The sequence below is a fragment of the Trichosurus vulpecula genome, chromosome 2 (genome assembly GCF_011100635.1).
Source record: "Trichosurus vulpecula isolate mTriVul1 chromosome 2, mTriVul1.pri, whole genome shotgun sequence".
In the NCBI taxonomy this organism is placed as follows: Eukaryota; Metazoa; Chordata; class Mammalia; order Diprotodontia; family Phalangeridae; genus Trichosurus; species Trichosurus vulpecula.
In genome coordinates this window covers 178061314-178082631 of record NC_050574.1, presented here as the reverse complement: position 1 = coordinate 178082631, position 21318 = coordinate 178061314, and the positions used below count along the sequence as shown (strand labels likewise).

The window sequence follows — 21318 nt, the reverse complement described above, 5'->3', positions numbered from 1 at the left end:
TTCTAGTGTGAGAAGTGTCTAGAGACAGAGTAAATTAACAAGACGCTACTGTGGTATGGTTGAGGAAATCGGCAGAGTTAGGAGAAGATCCTGGAGAGAGGGAACATCAAGATGATCGTGGTACCCTCAGAAGAAATAGTGAAATTAGAAAGAGGAAAGGTTTTGGGGAGGGATGTCAAGATAAGTTTTAGACATGAGTTTAAAATGCTTATGGAATGCGGAGGTAGAGATACACCTGCTAATACAGGACTGGAGTTCAGGAGAAAGAGGAGAGCTGGATACAGTGATTAGGTAGTCATATACATAGAGATAATAACTGACTCTTCTTTTTTCTTTGAGATAATAACTGACTCTTATAAAGAGCTGAGATGCCCAATGAAACTCTAGAGAGAAAAGAGGGCACAGGACAGAGACCTGATGGATCCTGCACAAAGAGGGCAGATCATAGATGATGATCCAGATACTAAGGATTGGTCAGTGAGGCGGGGAGAATTAGGAGAAAGTATTGCTAGGAAAACTGAGGGAAAAGGGTCTAGGAGGAGGGGACGGTCCACAGCATCAAAATTGCAGGGAGTTTGAGAAGGACAAGCACTGAGAAAAGGCCAGTGACTTTGGCAATAGGAATCACCGGTGACCTTGGTGAGAGCAGTCTCAGTTGACTTGTGGGTCCTTATGCCAATTGTAATAGGCTGAGGACTGAGAGGAAGGTGAGGAAGTGGAAGTAATGAGTGTAGATTTCCCCTCCCCTCCCCAAGAGTCCATTTGTGAAAAGGAGATGTAAATAATATCTTGAGGGGATGAAATGGACCCTTTTTTAAGGCTTGGAGAGATTAGGGCATGTTTGTAGGCAGAAGGGAAGGAGCCAGTGGGTAAAGAGAGAATGAATGTTAGAAGAGGGGAAGATCGAAAGGTCAGTCACCTGGAGGAGAAAGGAGGAACAAAGGCACCAGTAGAGGGGTGGTCCTGTTCAAGAAGGAGGGCCACTTCTTTCTTGGAGCAAAGGAGGGGAGATTTGGGATGATATTGAGGAGATCTGAAGTATAGTGCTGGGGAGGAGAGGGAATTCAAGATGGATGGTCTTAATTTTATCAGTAAATTATGAGGCTAGATTATCTGCTGTCCTGGATGGGGTGGTATGTGTTGCCTGAGAAGAGAGGTTTGGAATAGAAGCTCTGGGGACGTGACAGACAACCAGGGAGGAGTAGGATCTCTGTGGTGTTGTTGCTGTTATTTATTGTTCAGTCCTTTCCGTCATGTCTGACTCTTCATGACCCCATTTGGGGTTTGCTTGGCAAAGACACGGGAGAGGTTTGCCGTTTCCTTCTCCAGCTCATTTTATGGATGAGGAACTGAGACAAATGGTGGTTAAGTGTCTTGGCCAGGGTCACACTGCTAGTGTCTGAGGATGGATTTGAACCCAGGTCTTCCTGACTCAAGGCCTGGGGCTCTCTATCCACTGCACCACCTAGCTGCCCAGATGAAATTAGACAACATAAATTTATAGTGGACATGGTTAAATGAAGTTTTGTGGCATCCTGGTATTCAGCCTTGCTTTTTACATATAAGACCCTGTGCGGAAATTAAAGTTGTACAAGCAATGTATAATCTATATTATGTTATAATAGTATATAGTATAACCTATATTTTTAAATGTACTATAAACTCCTAGTTCATAATTTAGTAGACAAGATGTAAACCAAATGCAAATATAACTATGAGACTTGCATTTACAGTATTTTTAGTCATCTTCTTATACATAGGGGTCCTACACAAATAAGCCCACTGGTTTAGTTATAGGGCTAATACTTTAGATTAAAATATGCCAGGAATTAGCATATACAGTCTAAGCATGTGAGTAAAATAGATGGAAGGAGAAAAGTCTTCTTATCCTATATCTAGATATGGGCCTTGGGGTTTCAATGTACCATACCATTATATGCTAAATTTCCTGACCCTTATTCCCTGAGGAATCAATCCAAGAAGCCTAAAAATGTTCTAAATGACAGTTATGAGATAAAGGATGGGACAAGTAACAGGGCAAGTTGCTTAAAGGAAAAATTTAAATCAGAGGTTCTTTTTAGGTTATGCCATATTTGGATTAGGTTCATTATTCAGTGGCTTGAAATCCTAGAAGGGGTTCTCCACTCTATTTTTGATCCCTATAATGAGGTACCAGAAACTCCAATCTTAGGAAAGTTTCCAGTCTAATTTGGAAGCAGTTGGACTTTTCTGATTGAACTCTAACCCAATCATGTCCTGCTTTGAGTTTTTCCATTTCAACTAAAAAAATTAAGTCAGTCTATCAATTTTTTTCTGGCTTTGCAACTCCATTCCTGTCATATACTTTTAAAAGAAAACATGGAAAAGTTTTTGAATGGAGGAGGGAGAGGCAATGATGAACCACCTAAACACACATTTATTGATATCCTTTTCCTTCCATTACCCCTATGGCATGAAGAAATCTAGATTTTCTCTAGCAGAGGTTCTTAACCTTAACCCTTTCCATGTAAAGACCCTCTTGGGCAGTCTTGTGAAGCCTCCTAAGAAGAATGTTTTTAAATACATAAAAGTAAAATGCATAGGTTTAAGAGAGAAATAAATTATATAGAAATGTTTATTTATCAAAATATTTTTAAAAGTTCATAGATTCCCGTGCCACATCACACCTATCATATTGGCTAACATCACGAAACAGGAAAATGATAAATGTTGGAGAAGATATGGGAAAATTGGAACACTAATGAATTGTTGGTGCAGTTGTGAACTGATCCAATCATTCTGGAGAGCAATTTGGAACTATCCACAAAGGGCTATAAAACTGTGCATACCCTTTGATCCAGCAATACCACTTCTAGGTTTGTATCCCAAAGAGATCATAAAAACAGGAGAAGGACCCATATGTACAAAAATATTTATAATAGCTCTTTTTGTGGTGGTCAAGAATTGGAAATTGAGGGGATGTCCATCTATTGGGGAATGGCTGCACAAGTTGTGGTATATGAATGTAATGGAATACTATTGTGCTGCAAGAAATAAGGAGCAGACGGACTTCAGAAAAACCTTGAAAGACATATATGAACTGATGCTGAGTGAAGTGAGCAGAACCAGAAGAATTTTTTACACAGTAACAGCAACACTGTGCAATGGCCAACTTTGATAGACTTCTCTCTGCTCAGCAACGCAAGGATATAAGACAACTTCAAATGACTCATGATGGAAAGTGCTATCCACATCCAGAGAGACAACTATGGAGCCTGAATGCAGATTGAAGCAGTTAAAAAAAAAGTTTACAGACCCCAGATAAGAACCTTTCATTTATCGTCTTCCACATGGAGTCCATGAGAACCATGGTTATCAGAAGACAAAAGAAACATGGGGTACAGGAAGAATAAGAGCTTGAAAGCATGCCAAAAAAGGGGAGATTTTTACAGCCTTAGAGTATTGACAGCAGAGACAGAATAGCCAAAAAAGTCAATGTGTGTCTTTTAGCTTTTTCCCCAAAACTTTCTTATTCTCAAAGGAGTTTTTCTTTAGTTGTAATAACAACAATAGGTAGCTTTTAGATAGTGTTTTAAGGTTCACAAAGTACTGGGTGTTTTATCTCATTTGACTTTCATAATCCTGTGAAATAGGGGCTATTATCATCCCTATTTTACAGATGAGTAAACTGAGGTCAAGAGATGTTAAGACCCTTGACTAGGGTCACGGTAAGTGTCTGGTGAGACACTGTTAAGTGTTGATTTCCAGTTTTCCTGGCTCCAGGCTCAGTGTTCTGTCTACTGGACCACCCTGCTACCTTAAGTTTTCAACTGCCTTCCTAGTTGAAATAGAGCACCTTCTCAGGGAATCTAAGAATAACACAGTCACAACCTTATTTTATAAAATACCTTTTACTTTAAAATGTGGCCTCTCTCAGGCTAATCTACTATGGTTTGTGCTATGCACGATCATACCCAGGTTGAATTCATAAAACTCAACAGTATCATACCCAGTGCAAGTGCAATAGAATTAAGTATTGTGTACATATCCAACAGGTTATTTTTCTTCTCTACCTCTTTTAAAATTTATACATTTTAAACAAATAAGAGGGACAGAGGCCAAGGTGCAGAAGAAAAACAGCCTATACAAAAAGCCAAATCTCATTTTTACAGTACATTAACTGAGACGCTTTCATACAATTTCTTCTAGTGTGGATTTTGATGATGCCCATATTGCACAGGAGATTTGCCAGCAGAGGTGACTGGAGAACACTGAACATCACCAGGAAGAAAACAGGAAGTGTCTTGGGAACCAAAAGCAATTTCAGTAATACATGTTCTTATCCCACCAGCCTGTAGGGGGAGAAAGAGAGTTGATAAGAACTATGAAGCCTGTGGGAGATGTAAAAGGGCAAATACTCAATAAACGCCAGCAGGGTCTCCCAAATCAGGACCCAAATCCTCCTTTGATGTTACTTACTTCCTGGATAGCGCCTAATTAGGAGTTTCCTTAACTCGTCATATAGCCAGATGACAATGGCATACGGTACTGCCACAAACCAATACTGAACCCTGGAAATGAAATGGAGCCAAATGCAAGAGTCAAAGTCTATCAGAAGACAAGAACCAGCTTCTCCTGTAAATGGTGGTGGGGCTCTTAACTTCCCTGCCTTCTTGGCAACTTCAATAATTTCAAGTGGATACGAAGGAGGGAAGGCTTTTTCTAAACTGACCCAAAACAGTTTTCTTTTGAGGTACATTAGAAAGCAAGGAATACTCAAAGATAAGAACACAAAGTGTGCCTTTTTCCCCCCTTCAAATCTTTCCAAAGGAAATGTGATTTTGAATTCGATCTCATTTCCCTCAATGGCTCGACCAGGCCTAACCATTTTTTTTTCCAGGAGGGAATATTGGGTCCCCATTCCCTGCTACCTCCTCATCCTAGCTCAGCCTGGTCCCCTAACTTAAGACTCTCCTCAGCATGGAGGCCAGTGCTTTCCCTTACAACACTAGGGCAAATAACTCACCGAAGTGTGGTGAAATTCAGGACTGGAACACTTCCAAGGCCACAGGAGAGGATTAATGCTATGATAATTTGAGATATAATCCCTACCCAGATGACTTTATTTCTGTAAGAAATACAAACATGAACAGATTTTGAATCCATTTAGTTATTCCTCCTTTCTTACTTTCCCTATTAATGTAGAGGGTACCACCCAGTCCTGCAGGTTCCCAACTTAGGAATCATCCTGGTCTCTTTACCATCTTCTACCCTCCATAATCAATCAACTGTCAAAGCATGTTGATTTCACCTGTGTGACATCTCTTGTATATACTTCCTCTCTCTGACACTGCCATCATCGTGGTGCAGACTCTCATCACTTTATGCTTTGCCTGTTGTAATAGCCCACTAATGGGTCTCCCTGCCACAAGTCTCTCATGCTCTCAGTCCCTCCTCCACTCAACTTCCAGATTTCAGGTCTGAACATGTCAATCCCCTTAGCCCCCACATTCAATAAACTCCAGTGGTTCCCAATCACACCCAGGACCAAATATAAAATCCTACTTGGCATTCAAAACCCTTTGTCATCTGCTCCCCACCCCCTGCCAAATTCCATGATCCAGTGACCCTGGCCTCTTTGCTGTTCCTCACACAAGACACTCCATCTTCCAATTCTGGGCATTTTAACTGTTTGTTCTCTGTTCTCTAATGCCTTCCCTCCTCTTCTTTGCCTCCTGGCTTCCCCGGGGTTTCTTCACATCTCAGTTAAAATTCTCCCTCCTACAGGAAGACTTTCCCAAACCCTCTTAATTTTAACGCCCTCCTTTTGCTAATAATCTCCAGTTTCTCCTGTATATATTTTGTTTGCATATAGCTATTTGAATACTGTTATATCCCCCATCAGATTGTGAATGCCCTTTTGCTTCTCTTTGTGTCTTTGGCACAATGGCATGCCAGCACATTGTAGGGTACTTAAAGTTTATTGACTAACAGATGTCCATCAGGCTAATATGATCCAGAGTAATATTAGAATATCTTTTACCATAGTAGGTATCATAATATTAGTTCCTTGGCTGAGCCAACAGAACTTCACTTTCTTTACATCATAAACCTTTGATATGTCGTATAGTTGATACCTGAAGAGACCTTGCTGGAAAATAGAATTTCTCCGAGTCTTTCTGATGATTAAATCTGCTATTTGCTGGACCATGATTGCAACAAAGAAAGCAGTATATCCAGTCCATTCCAAATACTTCCGCTGATATCTTGTCTGCAAATGATCAGGAGAGGAAAAAGCTTTGAGACCCAGCAGAGAAAGCTTTTGGGAATGTTAATGGAAGCTTCATAAGGGCTCATTCCTAGGTGTGCAAACAACTGGTCACTCAGTCGTCCAGAAAGGCTAACAGTTGAGTAGGAAAGAAAGGATGATGCCATTTCTTCTACCTATCCCCACATACGGTACCTTGCAGCCTAATTGTTCTTCCGTACCTGTTACAAAGCTGATGTGCGTCAGCTCTGTTGTTCACTTGTGTCTGACTCTTTGTCATCCTGTGGACAATATCATGCCAACACTATCCATGGGGTTCTCTTGGCAGAGAGAGGAGTGGTTTGCCAGTTCCTTCTCCAATAGATTAAGGCAAACAGAGGTTAAGTGACTTGTCCAGGGTCACACAGCCAATGAGTCTCTGAAGATGGACTGGATTCAGGTCTTCCTGATTCCAAGCACAGCACTCTATCTACTGAACCATCTAGTTGCCTCTAGCAAACTATTATCAAAGGCCGGGACAAGTCCCGAGAAAGGTCAGAGTTATTCAAATATTTTGCACCTCTCTGTCATTTCCATTCTGAAAAATCAGTTACAGTTTCAGTAGGCACAATTCTCATTTTCTGGTTTCTTACCACCTTAAACTATGGATAACTGCAACAATCTAGGCTGAGCCAAGTGACGTTTCTTTCTTATGATGAAATGCATTACCCAAAGGATAATTTTTATCAGAAACCAAGTTTTCCTCCACGAGACCCTCCTCCCATTGTTATTTTCTTATTTTTGAACTAATAAATTTTGTTTTTAACAAAAGATACACACTTATACACACACACATATATCCATTTAATAATAATAACTAGCATTTACTTAGCATTTTAAATTTTATCTCATTTGGTTCTGTGAATTTAGGACTATTTTTATTCCCCTTTCACAGATGAGGAAACTAAGGTTCACAGAACGTAAATGACTTGCCGAGGGTAGCCCAGCTAGCAAGTGTCTCAGGCAGGATTTGATTTTAGGTCTTCCTGCCTTCAAGTCTGCAGCTCTAGCCACCGTGCTATCCAAAACTCCAAAACCAGCTAATGAGGCAGTGACTAACACTGTCCACTACAGTTAACCTGAGATCTGATGTTGTTTAATGTAGTCTTCATTTATATAGTTGAAGGCCAGTATGCATATTTTCATTCTATTTTCACATTATATTCTACATTTTGTTTGAAAAAATATTTTCTTCATACTTTTTTTCTCCCATTAGTCACCTCCCAGCAACTGCTTCACTTCATCACCCCTCATTTGTAATAAAGAGAAACAGTTAAAAGGAGAAAATCAGTATATTGACCATATGGCATTCCCCATCTGTTGTTCACCACCTCTCAATCAAGAAGAAACATTGCATGAGCAGAGCCCATGACCTGGAGGTTTCAATCTTTTCATTGTCAGAGCTTGCTGCCATGAGAGTAACCTTTTCTCCTTTTCTCCTCCCTGTCAGCTTTCTTCTAGTTCTAGAATTATGATAGAATCAACTGGGTTGTTCTTGGGTATGTGTGTCAGCTTACTCCCTTACAACTTCCTCTCTGGGAGAGGAAAAGGACCAAAGTGCTTTTTCCTAGGCTTTCTTGTTTTTCAGTTGTACCTGAGTCTTCACGACTCCATCTGGGGTTTCCTTGGCAAAGGTACTGGAGTGGTTTGCTATTTCCTTCTCTAGCTCATTTTACAGATGCTAAAACTGAGGCCAACAGGGTTAAGTGACTTGCCCAGGGTCACACAGATAGTAAGTGTCTGAGGCTGGATTGGAACTCAGGAAGCTAAGTCTTCCTGACTTCAGATCCAGTACTCTAACCACTGTACCACCACTCTGCCCTCCTGGGCTATGAGCCAACAAATTTTTCCAGTGTTTTTCCCACCATTAGAATGTATGATCTCTGAGAACAAGGGCTGACTTTAGTCATAATAAATGTTTTAATTCATCAAATTTGTATTTTATGTACTTAGTAGTGTCTGGTGCATAGTAATTAGTAAATACCTGTTGACTTTTTCCTTCACTCATTGATTCTAATAAGGTAGTCTTACTAGGGTAGCCCAGAAGATGGCATTTCAGGATCAATCAGGTCAAATGGACAATAGAATGGAGAATAAACAGGGTTAGAATTTTGAGCTTTCTTACCCATTCTTGTCCATAGCTGTCTTCAAGGTCATTTATATTATCATTTTCCCATTCTGACCGTAAGAAAATGAGCTGGATAGGTTTGAATCCTTGCTCTGCATAGACAATGAAATAGGCAAGGAAGGCTCCCAAAGACTGCAGGATTCCTATGGGACATATAAGACATGCTAAGAATCATGAATTCAAGGTATTCTCTTTCCAGTTTTCCCCACCTATTAAAAAAAAGTCATTCTCTGAACTCATTAGGGGACAGGGACCTAGGAAAGACCTTTGATACCAAAATAACCCAGGAGAGAGATTTCAGCATACCTATATGTAGATAAGAATACAAAGCCAGTTGTTGATTCACCAATCTGTCCTTCTTCTTGTGGCGTGGCTTCCGGTTCATGATATCACTCTCAGCTTTCTCATAGGCTAAGGCAATGGAAGGAATCTATAAAAGGGAAAGAAGGTAATGAAACCCTGTCACTTACCAGTATCGTGTAGCTAGAACACAGCCAGTTAATATTTAGATAGAAAATAAAATAGAGAAAATAAATGAACCCCAAGGCTCTGGAAGTAGTTTGGCCAGAAAACTTTCAAGCCTCCAAGCAACAAGTCATCTACTATTAGTTTCAAAACAAACAGATCTCTAACCATGCAACAATACATGAGCAACCCAATATATTGCTGCCTGTAGAGAAGAAAGGAAGGAAGGCTGATGAAGGCCATTTCCCTCGCTTTGTCTCCACTTTGCTCTCTATCATCTACTCGATCTTTATTCACCTATTCCAAAGCTATATGAATAATTTACCCTCAACAATGTTGTTATTCTTCCACTATTCTCTAATTATTGTCTGTTGTAGATTTAGAGAATGTCAGCCTAAAAATGTGTACTTGATGTGTCCTAGTATGAATTATTAGGCTTCAGTTTCTTTATCTAGAAAATGAAGACATTGAACTAGACCTCTAATCTCTCAGCTTTAGATCCATGATTCTATGAATTAATTTGGCTAATCCTAGATGGAAAGATGACTAAGGGAATTACACGGACTTATTTTCAGCATTTTCTCATTAGAACAAAGGATTACTGAAAATGTGAATAATGCCATCTTTCCCCATTTCAGTCCATTTATCACTCCACTCATTAGTTTTCCATTGTACAGACCTTTAGCAAGTCTATACTTCTCTTTGAAGTAGGGAAGACTTAGTTGAACTGTCATATGTAAAGGCAGTATTTTCATCTTAAGAGTTTTAAGATGTCTGAGAATATTCTTTTATTGAATTAAGAGAGCCTTGTATTAGTTTGGGGGCTATAGCTTACTATATTTCTTGGGCCTCTTAAACATTTATAGGCCCCTAAGCTTTGGGCAGACTTTTTTGGTAATAATTTCACTCACGGTCCTTGATAATTATCCCTAATTCAGGGATAAGAAAGCTGAGATAACGGACCATACATATTTTTTGAGGATCAAGTAAACGAAATGGTTTGGAAAGCTCCATTCAGGAGAGAATTAATTTTATTAACAATTTCTTGATAAGTTATTTAAGTCTCTTCAGGGGAAAGAAAACTCAGAAGGGAAAATGGTCTCAACAGTTTATGACACCTGGTACTGTATTTTATTCCCCGGTATCCCAGGATAGGATAATAATATCAATCTCTTGACAAGACATATAAGTCTCTTCAGAAGAAAGGAAATACAGAAAGGAAAAATGGTCCCAAAAGTTTATGGCAATTGATGCTATATTTATTTTGTTCCTTGTTACCCCAGAAATCTACTTACAATATCAGTGCCCAAGTCAATGAACAAGATGGTGATAGTACCGATGGGTAGGGGGACCCCAGCAATAATGAAGATCAGGAAAGGACAAAGTTCAGCAATGTTTTTGGTCAGGGTGAAAGCAATGGTTTTCTTCAAATTATCAAAGATTAGGCGACCTGTGAGGAGAATGTTCCCTTTAGAAAAACTGTTCTTGGTCCACAAGGTTAAATGAGCTTTCTGTAAAGGCATCTGTAAGTTGCCCCTTGTATGGAAGGGACCTTACTTACCTTCCTCTACACCTGTCACTATAGAGGCAAAGTTGTCATCTAGTAAAACCATGTCTGCTGCATTTTTTGCTGCATCAGAACCTGCAATTCCCATGGCAATCCCAATATCAGCCTTCTTTAGGGCTGGGGAATCATTAACACCATCCCCTGTCACTGCAACAACAGCACCCTAGAAGAACAACATGGGATTCAGAATTTAAATCCAGTAACTTCGAGGAATGCAAAATGATTAGAGTATTGATAAAAATAATATCCTCCATCTTCTCCTGAAGATAGGACGACCCTATGTTTGGGAAAAGGGTCATGTTTCTATGAGATATAAAATAAGCATTCAGCAAGATTCTGTTAAACTAATGCAGATAATAATGTGATAGAGGACAGAGATGGACATCTCCAGCTCTAGTGATAAAATACTGAACACAGGGTCTTATTTTTCCTTTAGTTGTCTCTGCATCTGAGCCCAGCCAAATGAATTCACTCAAAAGAGAATTCATAAATTAACGAATGATCATTCGATAGGCCACCATCTTCTTCAAACAGCAAGAAAGGAAAACTTGTTCCAAGTCAAGGTGATGGTATATGAATGTAATGGCATATAATGGAATGGAGTGGCAATAATGAAAGGGACCATTTCAGAAAAACCTGGAAAAACTTGTATGAACTGTTACAGAGTAAAGAGAGCAAAACTAAAATAATTTATATAATAACAACATTGCAAAGACAAAAGATTTTGAAATACTCAGTCAATACAATGATCCACCACTATTCCAGCAGACTGATGATGAAGCATGCTCCACACCTGACAGGTGGAGTCAACAAGATAGAATGAGACTAATTTTTTTTGGACGTAGGTGGCCAAGGAGGGAATTTGCTTTGGTTAAACATGCTTGTTTATTACAAAAAAAAAATTAGTTTTTAATTTTTGACTCTTTTTTTTCACCAATGCGGAAGAAGAGAAATAGTTTTTTGTGAGTTGAAAAATTAAATATAATTTTAATTTAAAAGTTAAGGATAGGATGTTGAAATGGAATATAGAGAACTTTCTTTTCCATGAAACCAAATATATATATATATATATATATATATATATATATATATATATATATATATATATGTATATATGCTTCAAGAACTTGGTGGCACAGTGGCTAGAGTGTTGGGCTTGGAGTCAGGAAGATGTCAATATAAATCCAGCCTCAAATTATTACTAGCTGTGTGACCTGGGCAAGTCACTTAACATGTTTGCTTCAATTTCCTCAACTACAAAATTGGGGCTGAAAAATTAGAGAATAACCCTAATTCATGGGGTCTTTATAAGGATCGAATGAAATAATATTTTTCAAGCTCTTTGCACAATGCCTGGCATATGGAAAGCACTACAGAAATGCTAACTATAACTATTGTTCTTTTTTTCTTTATATTTCCAATGCTTGGCACGGGGCCTGGGACATGGTAAATTCTTAATGAATGCTTGTGGAATTCAGTTGAATATCCTTGAAAGAATCAGCCATTTCTTTTCCTGATGCTTGTGAAGGAGCCTCAGTTGTATTTTAGGAAAGAGCTTTCTGTTCTAACAAAGCCATACTAAATGGCAGTCTGAAGGCATCTGACTTGGACTCACCTGGGTGCCTGTCAGTCAGTCAATAAACATTTGAGAAGCATCTGCTATGTGTTAGGTACCTTGGTAAGTACCACCCCCTTTATCACTCACCTGTCTCTGACAGCCCTCCACAATGATCAACTTCTGTTGGGGAGATGTCCTTGCAAAGACGATTTCGGTGTGGTTGATCAAGACCTCATCCAGCTGCTCTGGGCTCATTTCCTTCAGCTCCATTCCATTGACCACAGCTGCCTTTGCTTCCCTAGAAGGACCAAAACAATGCCCACTTAGCAAAAAGGACTAAAGCTGAGAAACTGTTCTGCATTGAGAAGTCCAGTAGGTAACAATAACTCCAAGGTGATTAGTGACTCACTTCTTCACTAATGCTCCCAACACTGCTGCAAAGTAGAGAAGCCTAGTTCAGTAATAGGCTTTGCCATCTTCCATTCATGATAGGGAAACAGAGGCTAGCAGGGGACTCCCACTGGAGCCTTTGCAATGAAGACTATCAAATCTTTCTCTTATAGAGGGGACCCCAAAAGAGCTGGCAGCGACAATGTCTGGCTATTCCCAGTGACTGGAATGCCCTCCCTTCCCACCTGTTGAATTCCTACTCATCTTCAAAATCCCAATGCAATATTTTGTCTCTTCGATGAAGTCTTCCCTGTTTTTCCCAGCTGGTGGTGACTATTTCCCTTCTTGGACTTCCTAGCATATTGCTTATGTATTCATTCATCTATGTATTATTCTGTATTCAATTCAACAAATGTTTATTAAGTTCCAATTAAATGTAAGGTAGTATGCTTGGCACCAAGGACACAAAGGCAAAAGTCATTTCAGGAGGGTGAGAACATAGGCAACTAAGGAGAACAGGAAAGGATTCTTAGAGGTGGCATCGGAGATAAATCTTGAACAAAATTGGGAAGTTTTAGAGGTATAGGCGAGAAGTAAGTACATTTTAGGTAGGGGAGATGATCTCTACAAGGAGGTTCTTGACTCTTTTTGTGTCATGGACCTCTTTAACAGTCTGGCAAAAGCATATGGGGCAATTAGGTGGTGCAGTGGGTAGAACTCCAGGCCTAGAGTCAGGACGACTCATCTTCCTGAGTTCAAATCTGGCCTCAGACACTTACTAGCTGGGTGACCCTGGAGAAATCAGTAATAGGCTTTGTCTCAGTTTCCTTATCTGTAAAATGTTTGTCTCAGTTTCCTCATCTGTAAAATGAGCTGGAGAAGGAAATGGCAAACCACTCTAGTTTCTTTGCCAAGAAAACCCCAAATAAGGTCACAAAGAGTTGGAGATGACTGAAAATGACTGAACAACAAAGCCCATAGATCCTCTCAGAATGACGGTTTTAATTGCATAAAAGAAACAGATCACAAAGAAAACCAGTTATATTGAGATGTAGCTATTAATTTTTTGAAAAAGTTCATGAACCCCATGTTGAGAATACTTTTAAAATCCTATGGTAAACCCAATATTGGATGAAAATACCATTTTGGTGGCTTTCCTGAGCTCTTTAGAGGAAAAGTAATTGTGTGCTTGTATGTGTATGTAAACAACCCCTCAATGGAAGCCTAAGAGGCTACAGACCCCAAAGCAGTGAGCCCCAAAATATCTCAGCTCTTTGGAATCAAAGGGGCCTGGCTCACCTGCAGAGTCATATTACCACTTCTCTTACCTTTTGTTAACCTGCTCAACGGGAACATTAAGACGTTTTGCAATGTCTTCTATAGTCTCACTATTGGCTGAAATGATGCCCACACTTCTGGCAATGGCTTTGGCTGTGATGGGATGATCACCTGTCACCATAATAACCTGAAGTGGGTGAGGAACAGATATAACCAACGAGAAGCAGGCCCAGTAAAAGCAGAGGGAAAAGTGAGCACGACTGCTCTTGTCTGAACCAAGAGCTAGTAGGGTATAATCAGTGCTAATGATAGATTTTTCCTTTGGGGGACCTTCAGTTGTGGTGTGTATTTTTCCTCCCCCTGGAAAAGACCAGCACCAGTACATTTTCCATACATCTGCTTGCTCCAGTGTTTGGTGATTCTTTTCCTCCTTCATAAGAGGAAACCTTTATCTCTAGTACAATTCTTATTTGTTCTTCTAGGAAAAAAAATCATGGGACAGTCTCTGATTATTTTTTTAAAACCATATATAAATGTGGAATTAAATATTCTAAAGGATCACAGAAATAGAATTAAGAAAATGCGAAAGCTGCTATTACCTTGGATTTATATAGTACATTAGAGCTTAAAAGGCTATTTTGTATCTATTGGTATAAATATATTAATCACAATAGCTTATAATTATATGATACTTCATGGTTTGTAAAGCATTTAATCCTCTTTTTAGATGAGGAAACAGAATTTCAGGGAGGTTAAGTGATTTGCCCCAAATCAGACAGCTAATAAATGTGAATTTGGGAATAGAGTCCTATGTCAGACAGCCAAAAGCAACCATTGATTTAAAAAAATAGTCTTTCCTTTGTCTTTTCACTGTTTGTCATGGTTCATGGGGAAAATATAATGGGACTCAATAAGATAATCTATGTAAAGCACTTTGCAAACCACAAAAGTATGTGATACACGTAAGCTATTATTACTCAACATTCCTGTGGCTGACTCCACTCCAACAGAGCAGGGTATCAAGGTGTTAGCTACACAATAACTGCTGTGAGAAGAAACTTCTCTACAGAATTCCCTGTGGAATCTTGAAAGGAACCAATTCTAAAAACCTGACATAGTCACCTTCAAGGGAATAGGGATTGGGGTTGGACCTGTAATTTCATCAAAAAGGAAATGTCCTCTACCATAGTAGATTGGTGCCATTCTCTGCATTTTATGGTCTTAAGAGGGTTGTCTACAGGACTGAGAGGTTATTAGTATCTTGCCCAGGGTGACTTAGCCAGCATATATCAATGTAGGACTTGAATCTATTGCATCTGAGGAGCTACTGGAACCCAGGTATTTCTGGCTTTAAGGCCTGCTCTCTAACCATTCTGTCATGACGCTTCTCAAATGTAAAAGAGAAAAGAAAAATACACGGGATTGGCAGAGAGGACTTTATTATAAAATTAAACTTCCTCAAAGGAAAGGTAACTCTACCTTGATGCCAGCACTGCGGCACTTGGTCACTGCGTCAGGGACAGTGGATCGAGGGGGATCAATCAACGACAGCAGCCCCACAAAGCAGAGGTCAGAGGTGGGAAAGTTCATGGTCTCTATATCAAAGGGATAGGTATCTGGAAACTCATCTTCTGGCAGGTAGAGATGACAGAAACCTGGAACAGATACATGTGGGGAACAAGTAGGGAAGGTATCAGTAAGAACAGGAAGAAGATAAGAAATGAAGAGAGATTGTGCTTCCATACCACATAAGTAAATTACAGTATCAAAGTTTTTTTTTTTTTCTTGAATGGAAACTTGAATGCCTTCCCTGCACCTTCCTTAGCAAAGATGTAGTAGATATTTGTGGGAAAAGAATCTTATTAGGGATAGGATAGAGTCCTCTGATTATCATAAGGAGTATCTATAAAGTTCTAGGATGTTGTAAAAAACCATTCCTGAATGAGGTTGAAAATTAGGTCAAAGAATCACGGATATTTAAGCTGAAAGAGATCTTATATGCCAACTAGTCCAACCTTCTCAGTTTTACACATAAGGAAACTGAGTCCTGGACTTGAAACTTAAGGTAGGAAAGCTCCTAAAAGCCATCCTCATTGGGTTAAACAGGAGTGAAGTTTAAAAATCTCCCCATTTCCCAGTAGCTGTGATGCTTTTGAACTTAAGAACTCTCTGGCATATCATCCTTCTCCAGTCTCATCACTGGGAAATCTCATTATACTACAAGATTAAATCTGCCTGGTATGTCTCATCAATGCCCTCAGCTTTTCTGAGTGGACCCTATGACTGGAGGGTAGGGCTATGGGCTCCAGGGCCTCTGTTTAAGGAAAGGACTCAGAAGAGTTTTTCTCCCCATTTCCCAACCAGCTATATTATTTTTGGACTTCTTTAGAACTTTCCATTATGCCCCTGAGTGCCCCCCTCCCTTTGCACCTTCCTTTTGTGTTGTCTTCTCTGTTAGACTTTAGATTTTAAGCTCCTTGAGGTCAGAAACTATCTTTGTTTTTATTTGTATCCTTAGTGCTAAGCACAATGCCTAGCACAAAGTAGGTGCTTATTAATGTTTATTGACTGACTAAAGGAGATTACATAGTGATAAAATTTTGTCAGAAGTCTTTGTGTTAGAAACTACCCATACAAATAAAATTGGTTCCCAACCATTAAAAAAAGATTAAAAAATAAAAAGCATAGAGCATTCATTCAAGGATCCATGAGTTCATTGATAGTTCCTGCTTTAGAAAATGGTGGATCATTAATAAAATCAAGGATCTTTGACGCATTTTTAAGAATATGTTTAAGCACCAACCATGTCCTTTCTTTCTTCCTACACACTCACACCTCATGAACTCCAATGTCCTTTAGAAATACAAACTTCATCCATTCAGATTAATTTAATTCCCTTGGAATCACCTTCCACTATTTTTAATAAGCATATCATTCATTTTTTCAGCTTAAAATTTTTATGCTGCAGCTGCAGTGGTCAGGGGCCCCTTCTTCTCTGTCACCTTCCCAGGCCAACTCACCCAGCACTCTCTCTCCTAAGCCTCCCAGCTCCATGTAAGCAGTTTGGAAGGCCTCTGCAGTGCTCTCATCCAGAGGTTGCTCCTGGCCATTGATCATGATGGTGCTGCATTTCTCCAGGATCCTCTCAGGGGCTCCCTTCATCACCAAGAGGAAGCGCTTGTCATTGGGGTCATCTGTCTCATGGATGGAGAGCTGGGAGGAAGGAATTAAGGGAATGTGTTAAATGGGGCACATCACTGTTACTGACACTTCTAAGAGGCCTGGAGAGCTCCTCCACAACTAGCCACACTCCAGGAGAAGGAAAATCTTCTCTTACTCTTTGTACAAGCAACCTCCTTGCAGTGGAAACAGGAGGAATATTGATGTCCTTGGTGTGTCTTGAAGCCTCCTATACTGATGGAATCAAGGAGCTAGAGTTAAGAGGGATCTCATTTTATAGCTATGAATCCAAGACTTTTCACTCCACAGTCAGCACTCCTTGTGACATGCCATTTAAGCCCATGGTAATCTCTAAGATCCCTTAGTGCCTTCATTAGAAAAGGAGACTCATACTTGGTCCCCACCTAAAGCTGCAGATGGGCTTTCATATGAGAAATCAATAGACCCAAACTGAAGTAGTTTCTCTCTCTAAAGAGGAAATGAGGGAGGGCAGAGCCAATATGGGTGAGTAGAGGCAAGATGGCAGACTACAGGCAGCAACCAGCTGATCTTTCCCAACATTTCCTTCCAATCACCTTTAAAATAACACCTCAAATCAAATTTTGGAGCAATAGAATCAACAATAGGATAGAGTGAGATGTTTTTCCAGTCTAAGACAACTTAGGAGGTCAGCAGAAGAAGTTGTGACATCAGGATGGGGGCCAGCCTAGAGTATGGCAGGAACACCAGCAGTAGGCCTTGGAGGCAGTCGCACCAGTGGCAGTGGCAGCAACTTTGGGAGCTCTCAGCCCAGAGATGGTAAGGAGGTTGGATCACTGGTCAAAAAAAATTAGGAACCTTCTGTTGGCACTGGGGACAGTTGGTGCTGATTTGGCAACTATGCTGCTCATGCACAATGCTGGGTTGCAGTTCAAGGGAGGAGAGGAGTGTTTGTGGCTGGTCACAAGAGAGCAGTGGGCTTGGTCACAGTTCCAAGGCAGGAAGGAGCACCAGTGCTTGTGGTTGTAGGGGAGCAGGGGCACTTCCTGGGTAAAGACCAAATGAAGAGCAGGAGAGCAGTAACCATACCTTTCCTTGGATCACACTACCTTGGAAGCACTGAAAGTGTGTAGACCTCCAGAACTAGCTCTAAAACAGGAGCATGAAAAAACCTATAGTTTGAGACATTGTCTTCCCACCCTAGGTGAGCAGAGCCCAACCTTAACATGAAGTTCAAAGTCAAAAAAGAGACTGGAAAAATGAAATAACAATGACCATAAAAAGCTATTACCATGCTAGGGAAGACCAAAACACAAACTCAAAATTAAAGCATTTAAAGAAAAATGCTAATTGGACCCAAGGCCAATAAGAATTCCTAGAATAGCTAAAAAAAGATGAGTGGTAGAAGAAAAAAATAAGAAAAGAAATTATAGCCATGCAAGAAAATTCTGAAGAGAGAATTAACAGCTTGGTAAAAGAGGCACAAAAAATCACTGAAAAAAAGAACTTAAAAAGCAGAATAGGCCAAATGAAAAAGGAGATGCAAAAATTCACTGAAGAAAATCATTAAAAATTAGAATTGGGCAAGTAGAAGCTAATGACTCCATGAAATATCAAGAAACAATTAAAGTCGAAAGAAAAAAAGAACATGTGAAATCTCAATTTAAGAATTATTGGACTACCTGAAAATCATGATAAAAAAGAGCCTGGACATCATATTTCAAGAAATTATAAAAGAAAACTGCCCTGATATCTCAGATCCAGAGGGTAGAATGCAAGTGGAAAGAATCCACCAATCACCTCCTGGAAGAGATCTCAAAATGAAAACTCCTAGGAATATTATAGCCAAATTCCAGAGCTCTTAGGTCAAAGAGAACATGTTGTAAGCAGCCAGAAAGAAACAATTCAAATGTCATGGAGCCACAGTCAGGAACACACAAGATTTAGCAGTTTCCATTTTAAAGGAGAAGAGGGCTTGGCATATGATGAAACCAAAGGATCCAGGATTATAACCAAGAATAAGCTACCCAGTAAAACTGAGTATAATCCTTCAGGGGAAAAATGAATATTTAATGAAATAGAGGACTTTTGAACATTCCTGATGAAAACGTCAGAGCTGAGCAGAAAATTTAACATTCAGAAACAGGAGACTTGAGAGAAACATAAAAAGGTAAACATGAAAGAGTAATCATAATTGACTCAACAAAATTATACTGTTTATTTTGATATATGGGTAGATGATATATGTAACCCCTAAGAACTTTATCATTAAGGCAATTAGCAAAAGACTACATAGACAAAGGGCTTGAGTGTGAATTGATTATGTTGGGGTGATCTCTTCCCCCCGGCCCTGAAAAAGTGAAGGGGTGAGAAAGAGGGATGCACTGGGAACAGGAGCAAAGGAGAGGTAGAACGGGGAAAAATTTCCCCAAATAAAGGAGGCATGCAAGGAAGGGCTTTTATAGTAAAGGGGAAAATGGAGGGAGGAGGGTGGGCAATGCTTGGATATCACTTTCATCAAAATTGGTTCAAAGAGGGAAGAATACACACACACACTCTGTTGGGTATAGAAATCCACCTTGCCCAATAGGGAAATAGGAAGGGAGAATGGATCAAGGGAGGCAATGGTCAGAATCAGACTTTTCAGGAGGGATAGCATAAAGAGAGAGAGAGAGAGACAGAGACAGAGAGAAAGAGAGAGAGAGAGAGAGAGAGAGAGAGAGAGAGAGAGAGAGAGAGAGAGAAGAGAAGAGAAGAGAGAGAGAGGAGAGAGAGGAGAGAGAGGAAGAGAGGAAGAGAAAGAGAGAGGAAGAGAGAGACACACATGCACACACAGACAGCGAGACAGATGGACAGAGATAGAGACAGACAGTGAGACAGAGAGTGAGAGCGAGAGAGAGAGAAAGAGAGAGGAGAGAGAGAGAGAGAGGAGAGAGAGAGGAGAGAGAGAGGAGAGAGAGACAGACAGAGACATAGAGAGAGAGAGAGAGAGTGAGAGAGAGTGAGAGAGAGGAGAGAGAAGAGAGAGGAGAGAGACAGAAAATAGGATGGAATTAACAGTAATCACAACTCTGAGTAAGAATGGGATGAGCTCACTCATAAAACAGAAGTGAATAGCAGAATGGATTAGAAACCAGAATCCAACAATATATTGTTTACCACACACACACTTGAAACAGAAAGACACATACACACACACACACAGAGTTAAAATAAAGGGCTGGAGCAGAACCTGTTATGCTTCAACAAAAGTGAAAAAGGCAGGGGTAGCAATCATGATCTCAGACAAAGCAAAAGCAAAAATAGGCCGACTTAAAAGAGATAACCTGGGAAACGATACTTTCTAAAAGATATAGTAGACAGTGAAGCAATAAAAATTTTTTACAGTGGGTTTCTCTGATAAAGGCTGAATAAAATTTATAAAAATAAGAGCCATTTCCCAGTTGATAAATGGTCAATAGATATGACAAGGTAGTTTTCAGAAGAAGAAATCGAAGCTATCTATAGTCATATGAAGAAATACTCTACCGATTAGAGAAATGCGAATTGGTACCACCTCACAACTATCAGAAATGACAAATGCTGAAAGGTTGAGTGAAAATAGGTAGAATAATAAACTGTTGGTTGAGTTGTAAACTGGTCCAATCATTCTGGAGAACAATTTGGAACTATGTCCAAAGGGCTATAAAACTGTACATACTTTTTGACCTAGCAATACCACTACTTGATCTATACCCCAAAGATACCGAAAGAAAAGGGCCTAAATGTACAAAAATATTTATACCAGCTCTTTTGTGATGACAAAGAATTAGAAATTGAGGTGATGCTTATGAATTGAGGAATGACTGATCAAGTTGTGGCATATGATTGTGATGGAGTACTACTGTGCTATAAGAAATGAAGGGTGGGGTGGTTTCAGAAAAAATAACATGGCGAGATCTATATGAACTTCTAAAACAAAGTGAAGTAAGAACTGAGAGATCATTGTGTACTGTAAAAGCAATGTTATAACGATGATCAACTGGGAAAAACTTGACTACTCTGATCAATACAGTGACCCAAGACAATTCCAAAGGATTCATGATGAAAAAATGCTATTGAGAGAGAGAGAGAGAGAACTGATAAACTTTGAGTATAAATTGAGGTATAATTTTTTAGCTCTATTTTTTGTTTTGTTTTTGTGATATGGCTAATATAGATATGTGTTCTGCCTGATTTCACATGTATAATTGATATCATTTTGCTTGCCTTTTTAGTGGGTGGTGGAATGGTAGAAGAGAGGGAGAGAATTTGGAACTCAAAATTTAAAAAAAGAATATTTATAATAAATAATAATTAAAAATTTTTTAAAAGACAAAGCAAGGTCCTTTTAGATGGCACAAATTCCACTGAATTTCATACCCAGGGATGGATTATCTATTGCAGTTTTCATAGCAGTGGCAGCAGATGTGATCCCTTCCTCTATTCCAGGTTTCAGGATGTTCTTA

General features: G+C 39.6%; 1 protein-coding gene across 1 annotated transcript in view; it reads right to left on the bottom strand.

The window, feature by feature from the left end:
• Positions 1-4302: 4302 nt before the first annotated feature.
• LOC118837896 (potassium-transporting ATPase alpha chain 2) overlaps positions 4303-21318 on the bottom strand; it is a 32434-nt gene continuing 15418 nt past the window's right edge. Inside the window, exons 12-23 of the mRNA XM_036745035.1 lie at positions 16693-16885; positions 15152-15327; positions 13723-13859; positions 12152-12302; positions 10441-10609; positions 10175-10329; positions 8721-8844; positions 8412-8557; positions 6117-6250; positions 5006-5107; positions 4459-4550; positions 4303-4331 (exon numbers count right to left, since the gene is read on the bottom strand). Coding sequence (XP_036600930.1) covers positions 4303-4331; positions 4459-4550; positions 5006-5107; positions 6117-6250; positions 8412-8557; positions 8721-8844; positions 10175-10329; positions 10441-10609; positions 12152-12302; positions 13723-13859; positions 15152-15327; positions 16693-16885 — 1608 coding nt within the window. The remainder of the gene's footprint in view (positions 4332-4458; positions 4551-5005; positions 5108-6116; positions 6251-8411; positions 8558-8720; positions 8845-10174; positions 10330-10440; positions 10610-12151; positions 12303-13722; positions 13860-15151; positions 15328-16692; positions 16886-21318) is intronic.